At 39.0% G+C, this 26,610-nt stretch overlaps 1 protein-coding gene across 1 annotated transcript in view; it reads left to right on the top strand.

The window, feature by feature from the left end:
- The first annotated feature begins 13,665 nt into the window (after nucleotides 1-13,665).
- KIF26B (kinesin family member 26B) overlaps nucleotides 13,666-26,610 on the top strand; it is a 197,497-nt gene continuing 184,552 nt past the window's right edge. The window contains exon 1 of the mRNA XM_018085040.1: nucleotides 13,666-14,124. Coding sequence (XP_017940529.1) covers nucleotides 13,726-14,124 — 399 coding nt within the window. The 5' untranslated portion in view covers nucleotides 13,666-13,725. The remainder of the gene's footprint in view (nucleotides 14,125-26,610) is intronic.

The raw sequence follows: 26,610 nt of genomic DNA, 5'->3' as shown, positions 1-26,610 counted from the left end.
CAAGTGGTGTGGGGTAAGGGGGTGCAACCATGCTGCTGCATGGAGAGAATGGTGCAATTGGGGAGGATCTAATAAGTGAATCCTGGTAGAACAGCTTTGGGGGCATAGAACCTCAAGATACAACCCTATGTTTGGCAGATTTTCTTTGAGAGGTTACGTTGTTCACTGCCAGGTGTCACTTGCTCAAGTGTCCCTGTTGCTCCTCGTGGCTTATCTAAGGGTTGCAGTCACTGAGGTCCAGGATGCAGATACCGCTGTGGGAGCTACCAGCAAAGGACAAGAACAATGCTTGATATTGCTGTACTTTGTGAACCTAGCCTAAACTCACAGTGGCACCGTTAATCACTGCTGACCTGCTCAGACTGCTTCAGCTCTCCAACTCTCACTCTATCTCCATCTCAGTGCAACTCTTCTGCTACACCACTAGAAACAGCAAGATTTGGTGCTAATTCCAGGACATTATGCTCCTTAGCCCCTGCTCCATCTGCTTCAGAGAAAAAAAGAGCAATCTCTGATGGGAACTGTCCAGGTCTGCCTGGATCAGAAATAGTAAAGATGTGTATGAGAGATAAATAGAGAATAATAATAAATTTAAATAAATGAGACCCAGGCTCTGGAAATGAAACTAGGGAAAATAAGGTGATGCAATGGTAGGCGAGCTTTCTATCTCACAGCTGTTTTCTTTCGTTATATGTAGCTTTCAGCTATTCAGAGAAAAATAAATCTAAGCCAGTAAAATAACAACTCCTTTTTTTCCCCCATTACTTACACTGTTTTCCTTGAAGCATCTTTACAGGGTGATGTTGACACTATTCTTTTTGTTTGTTTGTTTAGGGATTTTTTTTTTATTTAAAATCTAAATCCAGATGTTCTCTTGTCTCTCAATAAATAACAGAATTTAGATTTATTTTTTTCCAGTCTGCATGAATTACGCAGGTAAGTAGATTTCATAATGTGTTTACTTAATCATTGGTTGCTGAAATTCTTAAAAGGTGTTTTAAGAGGCCACTGGATTACTCTACTGATCGAAAACAAATTTTTTTGAGAAGGAATTTCTACATTTTCTTAAATTTAATTTGATTTCTGGATCTATAGACCTGAATCAGTAGTGGAGAACCTGGAGTTTGAGTTTAGAGGGTTACTCTGTAGATTAATTGCAGGAGGTGTCCTTGGGTAGAGGGGAGAGGGTGAGTAGCCTTATTCAGTGTATTTCAAGAGCAGTGTCATAGTGGCAATGACTGTCTCTATAACTATTAGCTTCATTCTTTCAGATGAGATTCCTGTATTCCTGTTGATTATGGTGTGACTGGGTGCACCAGGAGTCCTGTATTAGTCTGAAGTCACGATCAGTGTCTTGTGTTTTTAATTTTTACAAAGGTTGGAAATCCATTCTCCTTCCCACTGGTTAGAAAGCTTTTCATCTGACACTGTAGCTTGAGGTACATTGTATTTTGGTTTAAGGACAGCTAATGTTACCAACCCCTACTGGAAGTTTTTCTCCCTCTTCCTTTTTTTTTTTTTTGGTATGTGTGTGTATGTGGCTCACTTGGGGACTATTTGGAAAAAGATTTGTAATCTTAGCCTTCATCAGACCACACAAGTCAGGAGGCTGATCCCCTCTTGGGCTTGTCAGCAGTCAGCTTAATCAGGAGAGAACATGAGCTGTGGTTAGAGTGGGGGAGGTATGTTTTTAGCCCACACTTGTAGATCAGTGTCATGGGGGGCCAGCAATACTGTGCTGTTTGGCAGTGAGGGCTCATTATGTGCTGTCCCCTGTGGTCCCACAGCAAGGGCTTGAGGCTTCTGTTCACAGTGAATGGATGTGGGGAGGGGAGTGCTTGGCCTCCTCTAGCTCTGAATGCCTTCATTGAGACCTTGGTGAGAACTCTTTCCAGCTGAGCCCTGTTGCATCCTTCACCATTTGAATTGTTTGAGACCTTGTGAGGGTGTGGAGGATGGGATATAGGCTGTGGAGGCTGTGAGAGCCTGAGGTTGCACAGTGTGAGTAATTTTGAATAAACCCAGTAGTTCTGAACTGAAACAACATCTACTTTTTGAGTTTGGGATACTCTTTTTTTAATAGGTGACAACAAGAGGTTATTTGCTGTACTCCAAAGTTCCCACAGTGTCACAAATCTGACCATAAAGACACGTATAGAAATAGAGCATTTACCAGCCTGTAGAAATGCAGTGGTAAATGTTAGACCATGTTGCTTGCTCCTGGCTGCAAGTATTCAGAAGCAGCAGTGTTCTCAGGGGGCTGACCAAGGCCCATGGAATCACATTGTACTCTATACCAACTTCATTTGGCTTCAGGTCCATGAAGGTTTCTTCTATACCCACATCATCAGATTCCTGGCAGCCAAGTAGCCCGTCACGCTGCTGGACCCCAGCCAGTACTTTCCCTCAGAGCAGCCTTGCATCATGCAGCTGTGTCAGCTTGAGTCAGTGCTGCTGTAGTAGGTGCCTTCTGGATCACCTGGCATGGAAGCAGCCCAAAGCAGGTTCTGCAAAAGCCATAGTGAGTGGAGTTGGAGCTCTCCTCGTGTAAAGCCACACTCAGCAGCCCAGCAGGGAGTTGGATCTCTCCTCATGTAAAGCCACACTCAGCAGCCCAACAGCTTCCATCCTGACCATGGCTTCCTATCTTCCCCACACATCTTCCTGCACTCACCAGTCCCTCAAACCCAGACTGTCATCTACCCTTGGCACAAAATACCAAACCCTATGCAATCACTGCCTCAGCAGATGCAGGCAGAGTCTGCTGAATTGGAGCTGAAACATATGCTGAAGTATACACGTTAGCTTATAGTTCGTGTAGAAAGTCACACACTGACACAGTGTAATGAAATTTAGCAGGTAGGTGTGCAGCGGACTTGAGAGAAAAAGGCCGTGTCATAACACACGTTCTACCATGTGTGTTGGCATAGTTAAACAGTTCAACTACCCCAGGGCTGGAGTAAAGAGCTTTGCCTGGCAAAAAGGTGTCCTGTGCACAGCAGTTTATCCTTGTGATGCATGTGAGAGAGTTGTGACAGAGTAATTCAGTTCCCACTGAAAGTTGTCAGATTCCTGTTACTTTCATTAGTTTCTTCAGGATTTTGTTTTTTTTCTTTCCCTTTGCATACTGCAAATATTCATGCTGTGCTAACCAAACATAAGCTGATCTTGCCACTGAAGTGGAAATCTGCAAACAACTTTGCTCATGAAATTATTCCCAACTGAAAAGCTGAGGTGTGCTCCTGCCTCTTGCCCTTTATCCCAGGTGGAATAAATGTTCTTTCATGGCTGCTCTAATGCGTTTAGATTTGGCTGCACAGCAGTTGGGGGCACTCAGCACCCTCTAAGACAGATTTTTACTTTTCTGGTGCATTTTTGTTTGTTTTCATATGTCCGTAATATTTTTCTGCAAGCATAACAATGGTATCAATATATCTAGATTATTGTACATGAGAAATATGTGTAATGTAATGAGATCAGAAGTGATAGAATTTTAGAGGGAGCAGTGTACTTACATATATAAATTTCACTTCCAAAGAAAAGCCTTTCATATGTTATGTCTCAATTTAGGTGTTCCAGGGATCACAGGCAATGATTATAAGTGATTCCATGTGCACAAAAGAAACTAAGCAAAACCATAATTAGATAATTTGATAATTAGATCATTAACAAGCTCTTAATATAACTGTGTTAATGGAAACAGCTATAAATACAAAACTATATCTGGTTACTGTTTGGTATTTTGTCAAAGCTTCAAAGCTGAGGAGCTTTGACAAGCAAACATAACTCATGCTGAGATAATGTAAAACTGTTAGAAAAAATGTCAATGGGTTGTGCTGGGATTTTCCTTAGTTCACAGTATTAATAAAAACAAACCCATGTGCTAATAAAAATCAATGAATAATGTCTTGCACACCTGAAGTGGTAAGTATGGTATCAGTTAACCTGAAGCTGGGATTAGTGCACAGAGTGAGGTGGGGTGTGACAGCTGAGGGGCAGGAGAAGGGTCAAAGGGTATCTGCTGGGTTTGGGAGTTGTGCACCTGATAAGCCTGGTGAGCCTGAGGCTGGAATCCAAAAGCCTGTGCAAACCAGAAAGGAGCGTGGGCATTGTATTGCTGTCAGGAAAAAATAGGATGGTGGGGCTTTTCCCTCTCTGAGGTAAAAAGGGGGTTTCCAAGAGGCTGAGTCACTGAAATGTAGTTTGATCTTGGACACCATTGGAGTTTGCAGAATCCTGATGCAGAAGCAAGCACAGCAGCCCTTGTGTGGGTGAGTGAGAAGGAGGTGATAAATGATAACAGGCCAAATGTTACTGAGAGACAACGATTTAACAGATCGAAGTGAGACTGTGAGAGCCTGTATGGCTACACAGCAGGGGATGTTAGCTGCCTGTGGAGCAAGTGACTGTCAGCACCTGGTATGTGGCTACTATTTAAAGCAGCAGCTTGCTGCAGGCCTGGTATGTGTCAAGGAGGGTATTTCAGACAGGTGCTGTCAAACTTCAGAGTTGCTTACAGGATACACTTATGCAACTTTTTTCCATACAAAACAGCATAAAGTCTTTTAGCAAAGCAGGGTGGCATACAAATTATTAATAGGAATGTTGTGACCTTCCTTTTAGGTCAGCAATTGAGTATCTTTGCTGACCGCATTAGGAGACCTTCAAATTACTTGTATCAGAAATTAGGGGAAAAAAAAATTCTTTCATAGATCTTTGCCTTCATTTCTCCTCTTTCCCTCCTTCATCCCCTTCCAGTCTCATCATCAGCTTCAAGTAGATATTTCGTCTTCTTCCTCTACAGCCTCTAAAGGGTTGTGCACTTATCTAGGACTTCTCAATAGTCTTGACTAACCCTCCAGCTTTCTCAATGCCCATTTGCTTGATCCTGGGTGCATTCCCTAAAGAAGGCATGTAACAGCTCTGTGGGCATTGAGGTGTATGTTTACTTCAGTCGAGAAAAAAGCTTACAGAAATCCCCAGTCAATACTAGTGTGAGATGTGACTGCCACTGAGTGGTAAGAGCAGGTTTGTATGCAACTTGGAATGCTCTGCATGTACAAGGATTTGAGAATTAGTGCAGAGAGGAGACTCATTTCTGTTTCCAAATTACATGTTTGCAACAAGTTATTTATCTAATGAAAAATGGAAACATAAAGAAGAGACAAATACATTTCAGTTTTTCACGTGCCTCTGACTGTGGATGTGCATGGGAGGGACTTCATTATTGCTGGGAAGTGACTATTGTCTTTGTGATCTACTTTCCCAGTGGTTAGGAACAATATGAATTCTCCTGTTTCCTACATGGCACACAGAAAAGCTCCATCTGATTTGAAGAATTTTATTTGCTAAGATTGAGATTACTTGGGTTGCCTGGTGTTTTCACATTCAAGGACATGAAAGAAGGTCAATTTAAAGTGTGAATTTCAGATGACCCTGACAAACTTCAGCTCTTCAGGTTTTAACTGACCATAATTAGTTCTGTACTAAGGTTTGCAACGTTCTAATTCTGGTCAATCTCTGACCTTCCCAACTCCTCTCCAGTCAAGCTGAGAACCATGGAAATCTGATATGTCAGAAAAGAAACTGGAGAAGAGAGCTTGAAAGACTGTTGCTTGAGGAGAGGATATCTAAGATGAATGAAAGGTAGCTTTGCTGCACCATGTTGGAACATTAGTGTGAAGTGGAGAAAATGTTAGAATTGTGTCCAAAAGTCAAGTGATTCAAAACAAACAGAAGAACACAGTAACCCAAAATTAAAACGAAGATTGGACATGCAAAGGCAAAGCTCTTTACCCTTTGCAAAAGCCACCAATAACCTGTATCATTCTATTGACTTTTTTTTTTTTTTCCCTCTAAAACAGTGATCTTGAATGGAATTTAAAGATACTAATGCTTCTTAGAGTGGAGAGAAAAGCATAAGAGTGAGCCTTCCAAAATGGTTTAACAAAGTAGGATACAGAAGTAAGCTGCAGTGATCAAAAGTTTCTGGTTCTACGATGCATGTCAATTGTAGACATGTTGAAGCTGAACAAATTTGACAAAAAAATGTAACATATTCAGTAGTTCTTTTGAGAATGTTAAGTTATGAAATAAAATCCACGATAATCTTTCTAATGATTGTTTACCTAAAATAAAAGATTCTCATGTTTGAAAAGCAGTTACAAGAGGTTTCAGTTTGCTACAAACCTCTTTTTAAATCAGGGGAACAGTAAGTATATAGGTGTCACAAATACTATCCTGACCTTTGCATCTGTGATGTTTAGTTACTGTACTTCAAGTATGACACTTTTTGAGAAATCACTGGTTGCTGTGTCAATAGTAGCTCTGTGCTGGCATTTGTCAAAGAACTGTAATGCTCTTCTCTCAGGAAAAGCAAGCTAAGCTTTGAAAATGTGGAGGTGTGTCAGAACAAGAATTGCTACTGTAGCCCGGTTGCTCAAAGAGGAGGTTCAAGTGATCTGTCGATTTAGTGTTTATCAAAGCTTGGAATAATGGGAAGGTTTGAAAGGATCAAAGAAAAAATAATATTATTGCAGTATTTTAATGTGACTGGCCCACATAATCATAGGTCTGTCATTCTTATCCCAGATGGGTTTGAAAGGATGGGGAACAGGGTATCAACTGTACAGAACAGTGTCTTTGTGAATGGTAATCAGCAGGATTTTATGAAAAAAGGGTATCATATTTGCCACTATGGCGAGGAGTGAGAGTAACATTTGGTTGATAAAGCAAACAGTTTGCAAGCTCACGAAAGCATCTAATCCTAACTTAGTAGCTAAGTCAAATTTATATCTGGACCCCAGCTGAGTGAAGAGGCAGCAATAGCCACCAACTTCAGTGAGGTGACTGGAAACTTGACCAAAAATGCATCTGTAGTACATCTGGGTTCCATGCATGACACAAAACTGCTTATAGCAGGGAATGATGCAGGGACGTACCAGGGGGTCAAGGGGAACAGTCAGTTGAACACAAGCTCATAGTGTGCTCTGGTGGCTGAGAAAGCAAATGCAATCCTTCCACATCCTGGCAGGAAAGTAGAAAGCAAGGAAGAGAGAATAGAGCTGCTGCGTTTTCCAGCGTAAGGGGTGAGGTTTCTGCAATTCTAAGTTGTATCCATTCTTTGTTCTCAAAGGGATGCTGACAAATGCTGCCCTTTCAGCAACAGCTGAGTTTGTCTGCCACATAGCTGTAGAAGAAGCTTCCCTCCAGGAGACCCTGTGCGTGCTGTGGCCAGAGATTTAATCTGGGCTGCAGGGCTCTAGACAACTGCATAGCAGAACTCATTGGCCAAGACTTGGATTTGCACTACTGAGTGTGTATTTAGATTTTCCTGCTGCTATTTCATCTCTTCTTCCCAACCCAATTAAAAATCTGGCTGCTGTCTAGCTATTGAATGCTAACACAAACACCTGTGTGCCAGATGTATATAGCTGTAAGTCCGTCAGTGCTGATCCATCATCAGAGCCATGAGCCATAAGCCAATTCATGGAGCAATTGGAAAACACTGCTTATTTTTTTCCCACCTTTTTCTATTCTTCCTCCCTATTTTTAATCCTCCTATTTTCTCAGGGTTTTCTCTCTTCTGCTTCCTGCTGCTGCAAGTTTGTAAGGTGAACCCTGCTCAGACTTTCTGTCTCTTTCAGATAAGAAAACAGCCTAAACCACAGAAATACATTTTTTTGGCCACAGAGTGGCTGGTTTATACTGACAAGTGTTAAATTATAAAAGTCCAAATGTCAGTTGTACATGCCAGCTCAAGAAGAACGCCTTGAAATACTAATGTTGTGAGTGCTACCCTGGGCAGGATTAAGACTTGATTTTTGAATTCCCCCTCTTTCTGAAAAGAACTAGTCCCCCGGATGTGTTTTGGAGATACCAACTGTAGGACAGGGTGCATTTTTGAAAGCGAAGACTCAAGTCAGCAGTAGAAAGTTCAAGTTTGAGGGACAAGAATGGTAATAGTTAAAGAGGTGGGATATAATAATACTGCAGAGATTTTACTGATAAGACTGTCTTTTTACATGGGCTTGCTGGAAACAAGCTAATATAAAAAGCCTCTCTTATTCTACTATGCTTTCCTTGTGATCTCTGTTTCTCCTTTCACCGAAGTTCCCTACTTACAGCTCTTCAGTTTAGGATTGCCTCCTCTCTACTGTCCCCAGTGTGCAGTGACAGTGATTATGGGGGGATGTTCCTGCTGGGGAAAGAGAGAGTTTTAGAAGGACAAGAGGGAAATATGTTCTTTTCTAGCAGAGGAGATAAGATAGTTTTATTTGCTCAGCTGGGAGTGATAACGGATGGCTTATGTGAAGAAGACATTTTGGGTGTGAGGGATGACTTCTGTGGCAAGGAGGGTAAAGCAGTGTGATTTTGCCCAGAGAAGATGCCAGTTGCTATATACAGAGCAATAGAGCAAGGGAGGCCAGTTTGCTGCCCCCTTGGTCTTGCTTATGTGCAACTTCGGCTTTTACTTACCGAAACACTGCTTGTGCTAGCAGAGATCCTGCCAACTTGGATAATTCAGAGGATTCAGTGTTTCAATCTCCAAGGATTACTTACCAAAGCTAACTGATTTTTATCCAAGGGTTCCTGGCTCAGTTTGATGGTACAGTACTACTAATTTACAGTTACTGTGTGTATCCTGTCATGCTTTCTTTAAGGCAAAACTCCCATTGACTTCTGTATATTTGAAGATACTTTTGCTTTAATGGAAGTGGTGCCATCGTAACAGTGAGGAGCTGTTTTTCAACTGTTGGGGCTCTGGAATAATGAAAACAGCAAACCTCTAAAATGTAGCCTAGAAAATTATAGGATACATTTAAGTTAGGATGCAGAGTTTTGGAAAATAGACCAAGTGCCTCTGGAAAACAAATTACAAGTGTAATCTCTTTATTGAGCTTGAAAGTACACCCTCAAGAGAGAAAGGAGAATGGAGGAGATTTTTTTGTTTAAATTTCCCCCCACCTCCATTTTTCCTAAATAGTAATCAACTATGGACCAGCAGGATTGTGTTTAGAGTAGACATGTTTGCACGATCATAGAATAACATGGTTTTTTTAATCAGGTTAAGGCTTCCCTCCTACTAAAGTTTCTTAAGTTGTTCTACTCCTTGCCTGTGGAGAGGGAGAATCTGGAAAACATACTTCTTCCTGGGAAGAACTCTAATTGATGCTTTCCCCTTTTCTCCTCACCTTGTGTGATGGATTATATACCAGCAATCATTACTGCCTGGACCATCTCAGAAACAAGAGAACTCCATGAGTCTTTTGTGAGCATCTTCAAGTGGAAGCTGACCTCTGTGATTTAGTTAATATTGACTCTTTGTTTTTCTGTAAAGAGCGGTGAGTAATATTTGTGTTGAAGAACACAATTTGTTCAAAAACATCTTGAGATCCATTGTATATTTGAGTTTTCTCTGAGGTAATGGCGTAGGGTTACAATGTATAACTTGCATAAGCTGTTGTTGGCCAAATCAAATGCAGTTGTGTATGCAATTTTAGAGAGTATGTCCTTTATTAGTTTCTGCCTGCTGTATGCTTGCAAAAGAGTAGAATGTGTACGAGGTGTTTGTATACAAATCTATGATCAACTAGTATCCATGAGACATGTAAAAGTGCAAATTGTTCATCTTGTTTCTTGCCTGTTTCTCTGTGCAGCAGTTGAGCTCATCCTGCTTCCGTCGTGTCTCCTTGTGAGCTTTGTGTAAATGTATGTGTGAAACAGGTGGTGCTTCATGCTGGAAGTGGTTGTTTGCTTTCTCTCCTGAGGAAGATGTGCTCTAAGCTTTGTCATCTGCTTTCTTAGCAGTGGAGTTAACACATCATGAGAACTATATAGCAAGGCACAGTTTTATGAACGGAGATGAAAGAGAGGAGGATGCTTCTGCAGTCCCTTTCATGATCATACAGTAATGCTGTTCCTCCTCCCCCATGAAATTAGGACTACATTTACTCTGGTAGAGCTGTCTGTGTAAGAAACATTTCACTGTTTCTTAACTAGTGCCTGTTTGCTGGATACAGGAATTCCTTAGCCTACCTTGCGTCTCTAAAATGCAATATTTTGTTCCCTCTTCTGTATTTCCCATGTGGGTTTTTAGTTCAGTAACAAAGATAAGGAATTAGTTACTATCTGGTTACAGTGGAGAAGATGAGGAACTAAACATATCTGGAATTGGTGTTTACTTGACCTTGAAAACTCAAAGCTAAGGTGAAAAGCCTTCTTGCAGTATAGATCAGCGCACACTCTGTTTAGTTCACTGCTTGCCTTGTGCATTTATGCCATGGTCTGTGCTATGTCTGATCTCCTGAAGCTTTCAGACCTCTTACACGCCTTCATTTGTTTATTGTAGGAATAGGAGTTTACAGTAATGATGTTTATACTAAAGATGGGTAAACCATTACAGCAAGAAGAGAAACCATCGTGAACCTTTGCCCTGAACTCAAACCAAACTCTTTTGTGATTTTTAAAGTTCTGTTTCAGTTTTCAGTGTCACTGTACTTTGTTCCATCAGGACTAGAAATGAGTGCCAAAACATAAATGCTATTTCCAGTGTCAACCTCAGATTTCACAAGCAAATCTGTTCTTTTGCCAGGGAGTGCAGAGTTTCTTAGACCTCACAAGTTTTGGTAGTGAATATAACCTTTTTCAACTTCTGCTGCTCAGTGCAGCTAGCTCAAATTACTTATCCAGTGAGGCTTGCCTGTCGCTATTTTGTATGGGACAAGATACTGTTTATTGAACTATTAAGCATTCCCAGGGGAATGTGTGCAGATGATTGCTTGCAGCTGAAATACTAAAACAGAAAGTGCGGTGTAGCTTCATTTCCCTGCTATTCCAACAAGGATGTAGGGACTGTCCGGCTTTGGCCTCCTCCCTGCTAAATGTGTTGTAGATGTGTCGTCAGCCACTTCTGTGAAATTATAGTGGATCTGCCCAGTGCAGAATATGAAAGTAAACTCTCTAGGCTCTATCAGTTTTGTTTTGAGAACAAAATGTGACTAATGTGCTTCTGGAACCTGTGTTCCTCCAAATTTATTTGCTGTCCTGTAGGCTTTTCTGTTTCATATCCCAGACTTGGATCTAGGTAGAACTGTCTGTCTAGTAGAGTCTGATATATTAGTAGGGCCAATCTTCGGAGCAACCAATTCAGGTTTTGCCTGTTTCTCCTTTCTGCTCCTGAGGAGGAACAGTCTTTCATCTTCCCTTCCTCCCTCTCTCTCTCTGTTTATTGTTGTATCAGAGAATGATCTGATGTTTGTTTTAACACTGAGATGAAGCTGAATTCACTGCTGTCCAGTACTCTGTAAAGTTGGTGCGCTACTTGAATATTTATATCATGCTGACATTTGCTTATGTTAAAGAAGGCATTATTTCCTTGGAATATTTATCATAGTATCCTGGAATTTCCATGTTGAACTGCTGTTGGATCTCAATGTTGTATATAATTACCTGTGTCTAAGCCCAGTTGCCTTAGGAAGTTAACTTTCAAAGAACAACAGCTACCTTTGTGACACTTGCTAGCTGAAGGAAGAGCTGGCAAGGATTTTTCCTGGACTGATGTGGAGCAGCCTGGAAAGAAGACACACACCCCACTTCAGCTATATAGGTAGCTTTGTCTAGCTCATTATGGGAAAAGTAGAGAGTCATTTCCCTGCACACCTGGCATCACAGAGTGAGTGCCTATATCCAGTGTGATCTGTTGACCTAGTTATGGTCTCGGATGGAAAATATGATTTGACATCTTTTGCATCCTGTTTTTTCCCCCTGATTTCCATCAGTCCCTTTCCCAAAGGTTAAGGGGGAAGGGTTGTTACAGAATCCAGTTCCTGCCTTCCTGACACACTTTGAAGCTCTGACCCCCTTTGTGCATAGAATAGAAATGACCAGCTTGAGGCTTGATCAGATCTCAGCCTCCTGTTGTTTCCCATCAGCTTATATGACTCTCCTGGGCTTCTGGGGCTGGAACTACTCTTTTGCTGCTGTGCATAAAGAGGCACCGTGATTTATGAATCAATTAATCACTGCATGCTGAGGAGCTGTTCACGGTAGTTAAACAGTGAAAATAAAATGCTCAAGTATATTATAAAGATGGATCATAATGAATATGACCCTCTACCAATGAATTCTCTCCCTCCCTATATTATACCCCCTACCCACTTTTCCAGCACAGCCACACTATCAAGACATGAAATTTGTCTATCTTGATGGCACAGGGTTCATCAAATTACTTAATTACTTGATAAGGGTGCTGCCTATTTGTGGGATTTTTTTTCCCCTCACACACACATGCATCCTTTCAGTCTGATTTCAGTTTGCTGCTAAAGCTATTAGAGCCACAAAGATGGAGAGAATAAAAAAGATTCTGATACTACTGATTAAACTTCTTGAGTAGTCATAAGAAAATCCACCAATAAGTCTCCAAAAATTAAGGAGGGGCAGGTGAAGTCTGCCCTGCTTGGTCTGTAAAACCACAGAAATGTGGTGTGAAAATTCCAAGAAATATTTCTGTCAAATCACTGTCACCTTTTTGCTCTGTGTACCACACACATCATTGCTGTGAGTTTCTGAAACTGCCTGATACTGGAAGAAGTAGGCGAGTTTGGTGCTAAGTCTCCGTTAAGACTGCTGTTTGGCTTCAGAACTTACTGAAGCACTTTGCAGTTTGGACCAGCATTCAGATCAGGGTGGCATATTGCTCAGTGGGGAGCACCACTGGTGTTCAAATACCTACCTGTGAGATAAGGCTATGAGGCAAAAGGCTTTAAACTTGATTATGTGATTTTGCACCAAAACTATGCTTTTGGAGGAGAAAATTAGTTCTTAACAGATTATTAACTCTATACATGTTGTATTTTATAAATAAAATTATTACTTTATTATACGTTATCAGCAGATACCCAAAATAGTGGTAGAACATTTCAGTAACAGAAAGGTGATTTGTTTTCATTTGGATTTTTTTAGGGTTTTTTTGGGGTGGATGGGATTTGGCTGAAAAGTGCATTCTTGGTAAATGACTTTATCAACTATCCATCTGTTTTGAATTCTGAAAAGGATTTTGGGAGAGTGATAATACTTCTGTTTTTTCATTTTGTTTCTTTACAGCAGTCTTTGAAGTGTGACATTTTTGTTACAGAGTATTTCCTGGGTTTTCTGAGTACCAAAAGCTGGCATCGATGAGCAGATGGACTTATGAACCTTGCTACAAGTCCACTGGCTATAGTGGAGTTGCTCTTAATCTCACCTGTGTAACTAAGAGTAGATTTCATTCAAGCCAGAAACTAGGTGCAGTGGTGTGAAGCAAGTTAATTCCATTTCTCTGCTATGCATTGAAACTTGCAGTGGAATTACAATATTTGCTACTTATCAGTAAAAGTAAAAGAATTTTTTTCTTTCCAACACAATCCAGTTTCTCAGATTTGTTCAGCTCTGCTGCTGGCATATGTTGACTGTATCTAATGGCCTTTGTTTGCATTCTAAGCTTATCTCATAAACTGGCTTTTGAAATACAGTAATAGTGTTTCACTGTGATGACCATGGTTAAACATTTCTCTTCTGTCCTCTCCTTACCCTTCTCTGTTTGATTTTTAGGACCTGGGTTTCTCTTCAGTGATTCATGAGAAGCTTCAAGTTCCCAATACCATTCGTAAGGCATGGAACGAGAAGGACAACAGATGTGATGTTTGTGCCACACACCTGAACCAATTGAAGCAAGAGGCCATTCAGATGGTGCTGACCTTGGAGCAAGCTGCCAACTCAGAACATTACGATGCCTCGCCAGGCTCTCCCCCACCTCTCTCCAATATCCCCACGTTAGTGAGTCCCCGGCACATGGGCAGCCTGCAGCCCAGGGACTGGGCGTACATGCCTTCTCCTTATGCTACATCTAACTATACAGGCTTTGTTGCCAACAAACACAGTGGAAAACCCAACAGTTTAGGAATCGGCAACGGGGTGGAGAAAAAAAATGGCTCTCCTGGACACCAAGCTAAGGTCAGCTTTCAAATGGCCACCAGCCCCAGCAATGGTAATGTTCTCAACTCTGTGGCCATCCAGGCCCATCAGTACCTTGACGGCACTTGGTCTTTGTCAAGAACGAATGGAGTCACTCTATATCCCTACCAAGTAAGTATTTTCAAATAACAGAACATGTTTGTTTTCCTCCCATTAAAGCTTGCATGGGCATACTAACACGGCTTGCTCCTGTAGGGTAGAAGTGGAGCCATTTGAATAGGGAGCACCAGAACAAGGAGTGATATAAACTTCTGTTTCCCTAATAGGGGATTGAGTTGGAGGAGGCACAGATCAAAAGCAGAGCTAATTAGAACACCTTTTATAAATTCAACTGTTATTAAGAGCAAGCTGTTGTTTTTAGTAGCAGATAACTAATCATACATTATATGCAGTTGTTTGCTCATACAGTTACTTTCTCTCAGAATACTTGGTTGGAGCAACAGCTGGGAGCCAATCACACTTGTTTACTCGCAAGTGGAAGGTGGCACTAATGCACCAGTGACTTCTGAGTTGGAATTCAGGAAGGATCCAGAAGGTCTTTTATTTCATCATATGTGTATCTTGATCCTTTGACTACATATAGCAGGCATTAACTTCAACATGTTCTAGGTTGCCTGCATTCTTGATGCTAGTATGCTGGTGGCCTTCTGCAGGTTCAGCTGATTCTTGGTGTTTTGATTTTTATCAATTCTCATGGATTCAGGATGTCCAGTAACCTTCAGATCTTAGAAATTCTGGGAGATTTTCAAGTACTTCTCAGCACGGTCTTTTCCTTCTCTTTGGCCCGCTGTTTTCTGGTACACCACATCCATAAATACCTGTAGAATCCATCCATGGCACAGAAGAAGCTTTTGTACGACAGGACGTGGGCTTTCTGATGTGCTGAACTGTAGCTGGTGGGATTTTCAAAGTGCTCAAGCACTTGCAGACTGGGACATAAGCCTGTTCTTCCCGTGTTCTCACAGCCATCCCTGTTGGCTTCCTTAGGCCTGTAAATAACTTTGAAAGTTGGTCTTTCTATTAAGTTATGAACATAGTGCAAGATAGATCCCTAAATTAATATTTAACTTTTGTTAGTATAAGTAATTGATATTACAGCCAGAAAAATGTGAAGTTATTCATAAGCATTAAGATATTGTCATGCACCAAGGCAAACTAGGTAAAACCAGAAGTTATTTTATCTACAGTTATTTTATCTGGAAAATATGTGACTTTATGGTTTTGTGATTTATGCTCTAGTGAACCTAAATCACATTTGAGTAGGTCAGTATGTGGTCATATTTTTGATCTAAGAAAAAAAAATCTGATCTAAGTTTGAACTAAGAAAAAAAAAACCTAAACAAAGAATGTACATTAACAAATCTGAATAACTATTGTTTGTATTAGGAAAATTAATTCAATTTTATTGCATTCACAATCTCTTACGTTGATCTGTGAAAATGTGGGTTTTGTTTACTTTCTTATAATTTTTGCATTTCTAGATGATTCATTTTGACTTAAAAATATTCACTAAGGAGAATCTAATATTCAAAATTGTCCAGACTGATTCTATTTATTAACTGGCTCCAGTTAAATTAAGGACTCTTCCCTACCCTTCCCTTTCAATAAACATGAAATAAAAAATATTGCCTGCCCTTCAGACCCCCCCTGCCAAAAAAATCCAAAAAAACCTGACACAAAACCCAAACTAACCCCTCAGAAAACAGCAAAACAAACAAACAAAAAAAATCTGACAAACCCAAACAAACCTAGCAATGCTGGTCTTTGATAGAAGGTGTTTATTGTTTCATTGTTTTCTTCAAGATTCTAGTTTCAAATGTTTAAATTCTCACTGTATTCAAATTGTCACATTTAATTCTCCAGTTCAGAAATAATAATGATGGCTTTCATCTTTAAACACACTAAAAAGAATTTAGTGTTTGTTTATGTAGTGTCTGTATTCTGTATCAGACCGGGAATCAGTCAAGCAAGAAGAAATGCTTTTAAATGTAATTTACTTGTAGTTTCAAATATTGGGAAGATGCAAGCTTTGCTTTTTTTCTGCTTTTGTGTGCAGAAACCAATCTTACTTGCTACACATTTTAGATTTCTGTCCCACATAATTATATTTTTGTTATGCACTTACAGTTACAAAACTCTGCTGGGGAAGAGCACTAGGAAGTTGAATCTGTTATCTCATCTTAATTAGAACCCTTCTTGATTTGAAGGTGAATTAAAAAAGTGTTGCTAGCTACTTACTTGTGAATGTCTATATATTAATTAAGTTTTCTTGCTTTCCCTTAAGAATAGTGATTAGAAAAACCTCACAGTGCATTAGCTAAGAGGAACAGAAGATAATTTCTTGGGATAAAAAGCCTTGCGCTTCACACAAAGAAGTGCAGTACGCTTCTACATCATAATCTTGTTAAATAGTTGTTCAGGGAGAAGTCAGTCTCATGGCTCTAGACTTAATGGCACCTGTGGTAGACACCTCCCATTGTAAATTAGCTTTTGTTAGACAGTTTAGATAACTTGAAAGAAATGGTTGAGTACCTTGAAAACTGACTGTGATTTCTTCCTTAAAGTATCATCAAGAAGAGAAAATACTAGTTTGAAAGTGATGTTCTTTTGCTCAGAATTGACTCACTGCAATTTTAGGCACCAAAAGTATTCCTAAAATTGTGAGTTGTATGATGTTATTCCTTTCCTAGCATCTTCCTTCCAGACTGCCTAAAATTAGAACCTTGTTATGGGGAATTAATTACAATTTCTGTTTCAGTTCTAGTAGAAAAACAATGTAAAAAAAATAAAGGGATTATTGTGATATTCTAAGGCTCAGTTGCTACAGTAGTGTAAGACAAGTCTTAAATGACATGCCACTATTCAATTAATTTTGCAGAAAGAGCACTCGTTACCAGGGTAAGTAAAACAAATGTGAATTTATATATTATCAGATTTAGTAATGTATTATATGTTTAAAATCAGAAAAGTAGAAGTAGCGTTGTATTTAACTGGAGATGCATGTCGGATGTAAAAGAAAATTTCTAATAATTTCATGGATGCATAATTTGAACTAGTCAATGGATTCTCCTAAGAACTTTGGAGAAGTTGCTACTAACAATTTTAGGCAAAACTGATCCTGCCTGGAGATGAGGAGATGATGTAGATGACCTCATCAATCCCCACTGTCCCTGTTTTATGTGATTCCATATTTAGTCACCCCTTGAAACACAAACAAAAATCTGGTTCTAAAGATCCGTGATGTCTCCTAGGCCTGACAAAAAGGGGGCTGAATCAAATTTCGCTGATAAGTGGTCCTTTGAAAAAAACAGGGAATCAGCTGCAGGGAAATGGAATTATTGATCCTTGAACAAAGAGGCCTGTTAAAGCCCTTCTATGAATACTGGAATTCTGAAGTGTTTACCTGGTCAGGGTAAAACTGACACCTTGCTGTTTAATACATGGAAAAAAAATACTAGCCAAAATTCATTAGAATTCGATTGAGAGACTGAAAACTGTGCTCTTTCAGTGCTTGTTGGCAGGTAGCATTTGTATACCCTGTAGACCAGACTGTGCTTTAACACTTGTAAAGGCCTCTGTTGATCTCCCTATCATTCAGAGGGATTTCAGTCCTTCCTTGCTCTGGGAAAACTAATTTAGATTGGTGAGGTTTTACCTGAGAAGGGCTGCAATTATTTGTGCAGCTGCTGATGTGAATTACAGGATACCATAGTGTTAAGTACACTTCTGTTCCTTACCAATTACTACATAACACTTCTAAAGAAAAAGAAACCTTTGGGCATGGGTTTCTAATATAGGAGCCAAAAGTCCAAATTCCTTAATGAAATGATTGCTTCTTGTAATTTTTATAGAGAATGTGATATTAAATTGAATGCATAACATTTTCATTACTTTATAATCCCAAGCTGATAAAGTAGCTAAAACAAAAACACCACACTGGAGAACAAGATTTGAGTCCTCGGCAGTTCAGACTGATTTAGGGTTTGCTTTCAAAGGGAAAGGACTTGAAAATAGTGTCTAGATTAAGCTGGTTACACTTTTTCTGGAGTCAAAGCAATCCAGTATTTTACTAAAATATTAAATTAACTGCATGGTTGTCGTGTGTTGGTGTGAGCTGTAGAATGTAAAATGGTGGGCACATTTCCTTGGTATTCTAGTTGCCCTCCTGGATCCGCATAAGAATCTTTTCATGACTTTATGTAGATAATTTCAAAAGGCAAACCAAAGGAAATTTAGCACAGCGTGTGTGGTAGATTTGAGTGACAAGAAGGTAAGAGTAAGCCTGAGAACTGGAGAAGGTCAATTGTTTCAGGAACAACTTAGGCCATAAAAGGGAACGATGGGTAACAGAAAATGTAGCAGCTGATGTGGGTGAGCACTTCCTACTCCTGACCTTGAGGATGTGAAGTTTGATTTTGGTAAGGAAAAAGGTAGCGTATGTAAGGGTTTGAGTAGGGGCATTGTGAACATAACGATATTCATGGAAAAAGTGTTCCTTTCTCCCTTGCAGTTAAAAAGACTCTATTGACTAAAAGTTTGGAAAATGAGATCTTAAACTACTGAGAGCCTCTTGGCCTGGGGCATAATGATCTCAAGCCTATTCAGAATTATCAAAGGCTTTGTTTGTGTACAATTGATGAAAGCCTACAGAAAGTATGTGTTTTCTGTTTTCTCTTCATGTATAACGTGTGTTTAGAAGAACACTGTTCTGTGAGAAAGTACCAGCTTGTTCTGGAGCTTTACTGTGATGAATGATTTGTTTGGAGTTTACTTAGGTCATGACTGTCTCATAACACATCAGTTCATTCAGGCACAGGCTTTTGAAAAGAAACTGGTAATGATTAGAGTTGGACACAAGATGGAGAATTCAGATACAGAGCCAATGCCTGTGTGGGGGGTATTCCCATCCAGGATTTTGATTCCAAGCTTTTTTTCCAAGTCTTTGCTGTCTAATTTATTTCTCTTCCATTTGCTGCTGCTTCTGTTGCTTCTTCAAGTGTTCAGCAGGATAAAGATAAAATGTTAATGATTGCTACATTGGTGCCAGGGTAGTTTAAGTGCCTTCTAAAGCATATAATGCAAGGTAGAGAAATGAAGTTACTTGTTCCATCTGCAGACTAACAGTGTCTTCTCTTAGTTATTCCATGCTTCCTAAAGCTGGACTGTTTTACCAAGGCATCTTAGAAACAAAGGATTTGTATGTTGACCTTTCTAGTACCATGTTTTTATGCAACCACACTCGATACACTGAGATACCTAATGCTGGAAGTATTTTGCCTTTGTGCAGTTAGGTTTTGGTTCAGAATTTTTTGAACGGCTCATGTTTCAATAGCAGTTCAGTTGCTGTATGTATGAGAACCACTTCTGAGTGTGGTGACTACCTGAACATAGTCAAAAACTTTTTGTTCCTGTTACTGTGAGCTAATGAATGATGATGCTGAGCAAATGTGTGCAAATTCTTGCACTGTTTTTGTTTTTTTTTTTTTTTTTTTTTTTTTTTTTTTATTCTGTGACCTAGACTCTTAACAACAAAGTGACTCCATAGTGAGACTATACACTGAAAGTGCAGGAATTTTATTTTCAAAGATTGTTTAACTGGACCAAGAAGCAGAATGTCAAACAAGTTCATTGGCACTGAAATTATATCCTTGCTTAATTATCTCTGTTGCCCTCTTCCCCCATGCATTAGTTGTTATCTCTGAAGTAGCTCCCCTCTGACTAAAAGCCTTTTTCAACCAAATCACTAATAATTAGATATGACCCTACCAAAGTCAGTGTATGTCATCAGCTGACATTTTGCCATGATTGTTTGATCATTCAATTTGTATATTACAGGAGTTAGCTATTTGTATTTCATTCCTCCTGTCCACCCCCTCAACTAACAGCCTGGTTGTATACTGATTTTCTAATATCATAAAGAGGGGAAACTGAAGTCTATGTGAACTGCAGGAGAGGTTTTTTTGGTTTTTTTTTTTTTTTTTTGCATTGCATGGGTGTGATTTGATCCCTTACGGCATTTTTATGCATGGCTTAATGACCTTAGCATCATTACTTTTCCCCTTCATGATACTGGGGTGACTAAGGGAAGAAAGAGGTAAAGGGTATCCCATGGGCTGAAAAGAGCTAAATAGGCTTATCCTGTGAGTATGAAAACCCCATGACTCAATTGTGATGTGAGGAAGAAATCTGGACTATTATAGGAGTGAGTTAATCCTGTAAATTAGCAAAAGCCAGAAGATCACAATTAGTGAGGATTTGGAGTCTTGGTTTCCTTCCCTGCTCTGTAGCTTAAGGATTTTGTCCACATGTGAGACTAGTTTCTTTTCTGAAATAATAGCTGTGCTGATTGCTTGCATCATTGAACAAAAATATAAATTGAGAGGAGAAGTGATGTTTTAACAGTCAGAAAAATGATGTAGAGATGGAATGGAGCGAGGGGGAAGACAAACTGATACACTGACACAAATTTGTACTTTTGTTTCCTATGATATAAACAAGGTGGAAGAGTAACTAGAGATAAAAATAGTCAGCTCCTGCTTTCACAGATCAAGAACATAGAGAGCTAAGACAGCCAATTTAGAAGTAAGAGGAAATATGCTGTTTATGCAATGTACAGTTTTTTGGGACTTATTGCTGTAGAGATAGTACTGAGGCCAAGAGCTTAGAAAAATTCATAAAGGGATTATGTGTTTATGTGGTCAATAAAAAAGTCCCTTCTTTCTGATATTAGCATAAAAATAGTAGGAGATAAATTTCTATATAGCATAAGGCAGTTGGTACCTTATATACTACAGAGAAGGCTTCTTTAAGTACATGCAATATATAGCTAAGGACTAGAATTTCTGAAACTGCCCCTGAAGCTTTCTGGCACAGGTGTTACTGGGTTCACTGGGAGGAGGATACTCAGTACTTAGAGACTCTTTGTCCCTGTGTTCTGAAAGTGGGTGACTGGTGCTATGTTTTGGATGGAAGCCTGTGATAAATAAATTGGCAAAAAGTGCTTTTCTAACAGTTTCTACAACATTTCTGGAGTTCAACGTAAGTGGGGTATGTTTCAGAATTTTTTTTTTTTTGTTGTTGTTGTTATTATTTCTTACTTAAGCGTTGAAAAAAAGATTCTAAAAAATCTCTTGGATTGAATCACTCATATGAGTAACATGCTGGTCTTTAATTCTGCATAAATATACAGTCCTTGTGGCTGATACTCCTCCTGTGTCTTACTACTGTTCAACATCTGTTGCAAGAAGAGAGGAAAAAGAAATGTACTAAACCAAGGGTAACTCATTCTAGCTGAGATGGGAAGGAGGGGATGACAAAAGAATTAGCAAGAAATTTTTTAGGAGTTTCTCTTTAAATTCCTAAGGGATACCACTCAAAGAACACACAAATCAGTGTACTGTCTCATTGACTAAGACATTTGTTTCTCACATTGTTTTGCATAAATGGGATATAGAACTAAGATTAGATTTAGAGATATCATCATACTTTTTTGATTTTTGTGTAATTCTGTTCTAACCTTTGATTTCTGCTTAGAAAAAATTCAAGCCTTTAAAAATGAAGAACTGTGTTACTATGCAAAAAATAAATTTATAAACCCTTTGCTTTGATACTATGTTGCACTTATAGGAAGTAAGGAATAAATTGCTAGAGACTCATCTCACTCTGAAATGTGATTCCACACAGCTATCATGTGGAACTATTGTTTTCTTTTCTCTAAAGTGCTCCTGAAATGGTGTCAGAAAGGGACCATCAACTTGTCTGTTGGGACTGCTCTCTTTAATTCAGTGGATTTGAGTTAAAGTGGTTGGTTCTTCCCTTATATTCCGGAGCATTGTGCACTTGAGAGGTGGGTGTTGTCAGATAGAATACATTTGGGGCCAGACATTCTTCTGTCTCACTCTGGGATAATTGCTTTGCAGTTGACACGGCTACACTGGTATAGTACAGATAAGAATGAGATCAATGTCAGCCCTATAAGATCTGATCATCCAGAGTGTGAGAATGGTTGTGGTGATTGGAGTAAATGTAGTGTCTTGCTTTCATAGTGGGCTTCACTCCCTTTTGGTTGGTGAAAGGGGAAGCTTTCTTTTACTATAATCTTATGGTCTGACCTGACACTGAAGAGTCTTTTGGAACTGCTCTTCTTGACAAATGAAAGCAGAAACCTGATTGTCCAGCATCTTTTGAACTTTGAACGGGCCTAGATGTGTCTTATGAAGAATAAGGAAGGATTACATCTCTACAGGGGTGAGAAAAAACCCCTCTCAGCTAAAAACATCTTTTAGATCTGAAAACTACTCTGAGAAGAAATGAAATTGCATTTCACCTTTCACTCCCACCTAATCTCTCAAGTTGAATTCAGAACTGCTCCAAGGGTTGAAGGGAAAGGAACAGTAGTGAGCTTTCATCTTCCATGGGGTTTGTTGGTGGTCATGATGGTTAGTGTTGCTAGCAAATCTCAGCAGAAATATCTGTAGCTCTTCCTTGTATGACAACACTAGAGTCACCATCACTTATGTCGTTAAGGTGTCTGAGGACTTGGGTTCTGTACACCAGGAAAGCCTCAGGTCTCTCTGGTAGATGTGAACATCAGGTGACTAAGCTGCAACCAGTGCAAGGTTATAGTTGTATGGATGGGTGTGCAAGTGAAGTGTTTCTATTGTGACAGCTCTTTGAATCAAGCTTTACTCCAAAGTGATACTTTTAAAACTGTATATGTGTTAATTAAATATCTGGCTAAATTTATGTACAGGCATTTGGCTAATGGGAAAGACAGAAAAGAATTGAAGGTTGGAACTATGCTTGATGAAATCACTTCTGTTTCCCTAACTTCACTGTAGCTGCATGCTTGGTGTCACTGGATAATCATAAAGCACACTTGCATTGTGAATCCTGAAATTTTACACCTTTTACTACTCTATATATTACTTTCCAAGAAAGTCAAGACTATTAGTATAAGCAGAGTTTAGGCCTAGTTTTGAAAAAAAATTCTACTTTAAAGCATGTAGAGTGATACATTATTTCCTGTAAGAGAAAGAGAGTTGATAGGTAGGGTTTGTTATTGCTTTCTTTCCTGACAGGTTTTAGGCTGCTGGAGCTAGGCAGTGTTGCTGGATTTAAACAAAAATCATAAGCACAATCATCTCTGTGTTTTATTCTTGTGTATTTTCTCAGTTACTGCAGTGCAACTTAGAAGATGGAAAATTAATTCAAGCGCTATTAGAGAAATTGTACAGAACATATCAGAAGAATATATAGTAATGAGATACTATCAGTGCTTAATTGATCAGACTCTATGATCCCTTAAGATTTTGTATGAAGTTTTTTACCAGTGTGCAGGAGGTAAAAATAGATAACGTGATCCTCAGCTGTACATACAGACATATTATGGCAGTGATCAGAGACAGGACTGACAGGGAAAATGCACTCAGAAAGCTTTGTCTGCATGTGGATCAGCTTCTGCGAAAGTCATTGTGGAAAGTCTTGCAATGTTAGGTAGGTTTAACTGAGGCTTAGTGTGCAAGCTTGTGGAGATTTCCGATTTTTTTTGCTTTGAAGTAATGTAAACAAAAAATATCATCATTTGTCCTGGACAGCAAATAATATAACCAGATACTGTTCAAATGATTTAGGAGAACACCACAGTGAAGGATTTCTGGCCACCAGGCTTCCCTGATAAATTATAAGAGCATCAGAGAGTGTCCTAAAGCTTATCTATTTTACTTTACTTTTAGATGTAAGTGCTAAATGAGGGATCAAGTTGTGTTCATGTAGCTAAGTGGTTTAGAGGGAAAAATCTCATTCTCATGTTACTGACTTTTCATTATTTTCTGTCCTTAGTCAGTCATCAGAAGGGTTTTTGCCTCTGTAATCCTAAATGATGGGATATGCTATTGTCAGCTAGGATTTAGTAGTGATGCTTATGATCTCCTAACTGTTGTCTTGCAGTTGAGAACCTTTGTAAAGATCCATTTAAACATTGCCAGAGCTCAACTTCCAAGATTTATATATAAGTATTTATATAAAAGTACATGAAATGCAGACACTTGGCCTGGGTTAGATGAAGATTTCTGGAAAGAGGCTTGAGACAGGGGTTATGTATGTGCAGGTTATGTAGATTATGAGATTTGTCCAAGGTAGGTGATGTGGGTTTCTCTGCTTCCTTTTCCATTCACTGCTCAATTACTGTAATCACATATTATGAATATTTGCTACTTCTCCCTGCCACCTCAATTCTTTGTCTCTGAAGCAGGGACAGTCACCAGTGGTGCAAGGGACCATTACTTCTGTATCCTCTAGACATTTTATGATTCAATGAATATGAATAATAAAGTACCTTATTCATCCTATGTTCTCCAGTAAAGGTGATTTCAAGTGTGCCAGTGGAGGATTATTATGGCTTGTTTTCCTTTTGAGTATGAGAGTGGGAGGGCACCTATTAATTATAAAAACTTAATAGAAATGCTGGAAAACAGCTGTTTGCTCCTCAGTATGCCATTCTATCTGCTGGAAAATTTGACATAATTCATGATAAAAAAAATCTTTATTGATGGTACTGATGCTAGTATTCTTGTGCCCAATTTGAATAAACTGAGTAGAAATTTTCTCTTTATAATTTTTTGGAGAATCTGTAGTAGATGATACCACAGAAAGCCAAAGGATCTATCAGTAGCCAAACTGTACTAGAGCAAGAGAATGGTTTGTGCTTAGGTGATTAGAGAATTTGCTTCCAAGACTTTTCAAATGTTGCATGGGCATGAAGTGGAGAAAAATGAAATTACCAGGAAAGATATAATATAAATTCAGCTGAACTGTATAATATTTTGCAGACTTTAAAGTCCATTTCTGTAAAATGATCAAAAATGCTTGCAGGGAGGAAACAAATTTTATTGTGCTGCTTTTTACATGTTAAGAACTAGATGTACCGGAAAGTGGAAGGATATGCCTGAGATGGCTGCTATGCAGTTTGTAGAGTTGAGAAAATAACCTTTTTTTTCTATTACACTCAGAATAAAAGGGCCATCTTGTCATTTCATATGTCGCGGTTAGATTATTCTGTGCCTGCCTGAAAGAATCAACATCAGAGTGAATTATGAAACAGAGAAATTTTAGGGGTCCAGAACAATTTGGAAAAATGTTAGTAACAGAAGGGACTGACTAAAAATATCTTACTGGTTGATAGTTTTTTATCTTCAAATACAGTTTGAGCTGGAATTTTTATCAGCTGCACAGAGTTCGTACACTTTGCCTTTTACAACAAGCTGCTACTGTGCTTTCTGAGAAGAAAAGAAACTTGCAAATAAGGACTTTACTTTAAAGGGATTCACTTGAAAGCATGCCCTTGGGAAAGAAAAAGACTGTAGAAGTTTCAAATTGACCTCTGAAGTTTTTAGGTTTTAGCATCTTTGAAACATATTCTTTCAAAAAGCTCCTGAGTCCAGGATATGTATTTCTTGTTGTTTATTCTGTCTTAATTTCTTCCTTAATAAATGTAGTTCCAGCAAATATTAAAATCCTGTCATTCTCCTACAATGCTCTGTTTTCAGCAAGGGAACCTTATATAATGCTTTTCTGCTGGAAAATTGAGCTTTTTTAAGAATAATTTTTTTTTTTTCTGTTTTGTAATTATCTGTTCCTGTTGGATAAGACTGAACCCTGTGTGAATGAAACCCACTGTGTCTAGGGGACACTCTGTAGGGATGGATGTTTTGGAGTTCCAGTCCTCTGGGTTGGTTGCAGACCTAATCTGCACCTGTTATACATGGCTCCTGTTCCTGTGGCCATTGTGAGCACAATTACTTAGAGGTGGAAAGTATTCGGAGAATTATCCCAGAATTTTTTTGTTTGATGCATAAATAATAGGGAGAATTTAATGGTTTAATGCATATATATATTAATTCCACTTCTGATTTTTTGGGGCATCCTTGGTTTGTTTCTTTATTTGTGCATGCATGTATTTATGAATATACATGCACAAATAGATCTTCCACCTAGTTTCCTCAAAGAAGGAATCCTCTGCTGCCTTTCCAAAAGAAATTGCTGGTAGAATTCGGAGTAGGTTCTGATCTGAAATCAAGTTCACTCCACTGGTGATAGAGCATCATCATGCTTTTTCCATTTAGTGACTGCATGCCATTTTGAAAGTGAGTACACAGGGTGAGAGTGTTTCAGCCCCTCTTTAGAATACACAGTAAGCATCAGTTCTATAAATGTTTCCGGCTTAGTTCTTTATTACCCTGCATGTGGAATAGTGCTCTACATTTTTTTTGAGCTAGTTCATGCCCATCTTGTATTCCTTTTGTCCTACTGTTCAAGATGACTTAGTAAATGCCTATAAAATACCTTGTGAAGGGACCTTTTTCTTCAGTTATATGGATTAAAGCACTGTACTTCCACTGACCTGTAGACATTGATCCTTCTTTTGACATGTCCCCATGGAGCAGCATGTCAGTCCATGACGCTCTATTAAAAAATAATAGAATAAAGAGTTCCTTTCAAAAACTGATTTAAAAGTAACTTCTGAAACTTTTACATTGCAAACCCATTAAACAAGTTGGAGGGAAAAGATTCAAAACATTTCATGTGCAAATAAAAATT

This window comes from Manacus vitellinus, unplaced genomic scaffold (genome assembly GCF_001715985.3).
Source record: "Manacus vitellinus isolate BGI_N305 unplaced genomic scaffold, ASM171598v3 scaffold_8_pilon, whole genome shotgun sequence".
Taxonomy (NCBI): Eukaryota; Metazoa; Chordata; class Aves; order Passeriformes; family Pipridae; genus Manacus; species Manacus vitellinus.
The sequence above is the reverse complement of the archived record's forward strand: the minus strand, read 5'-3'. Positions and strand labels throughout refer to the sequence as shown.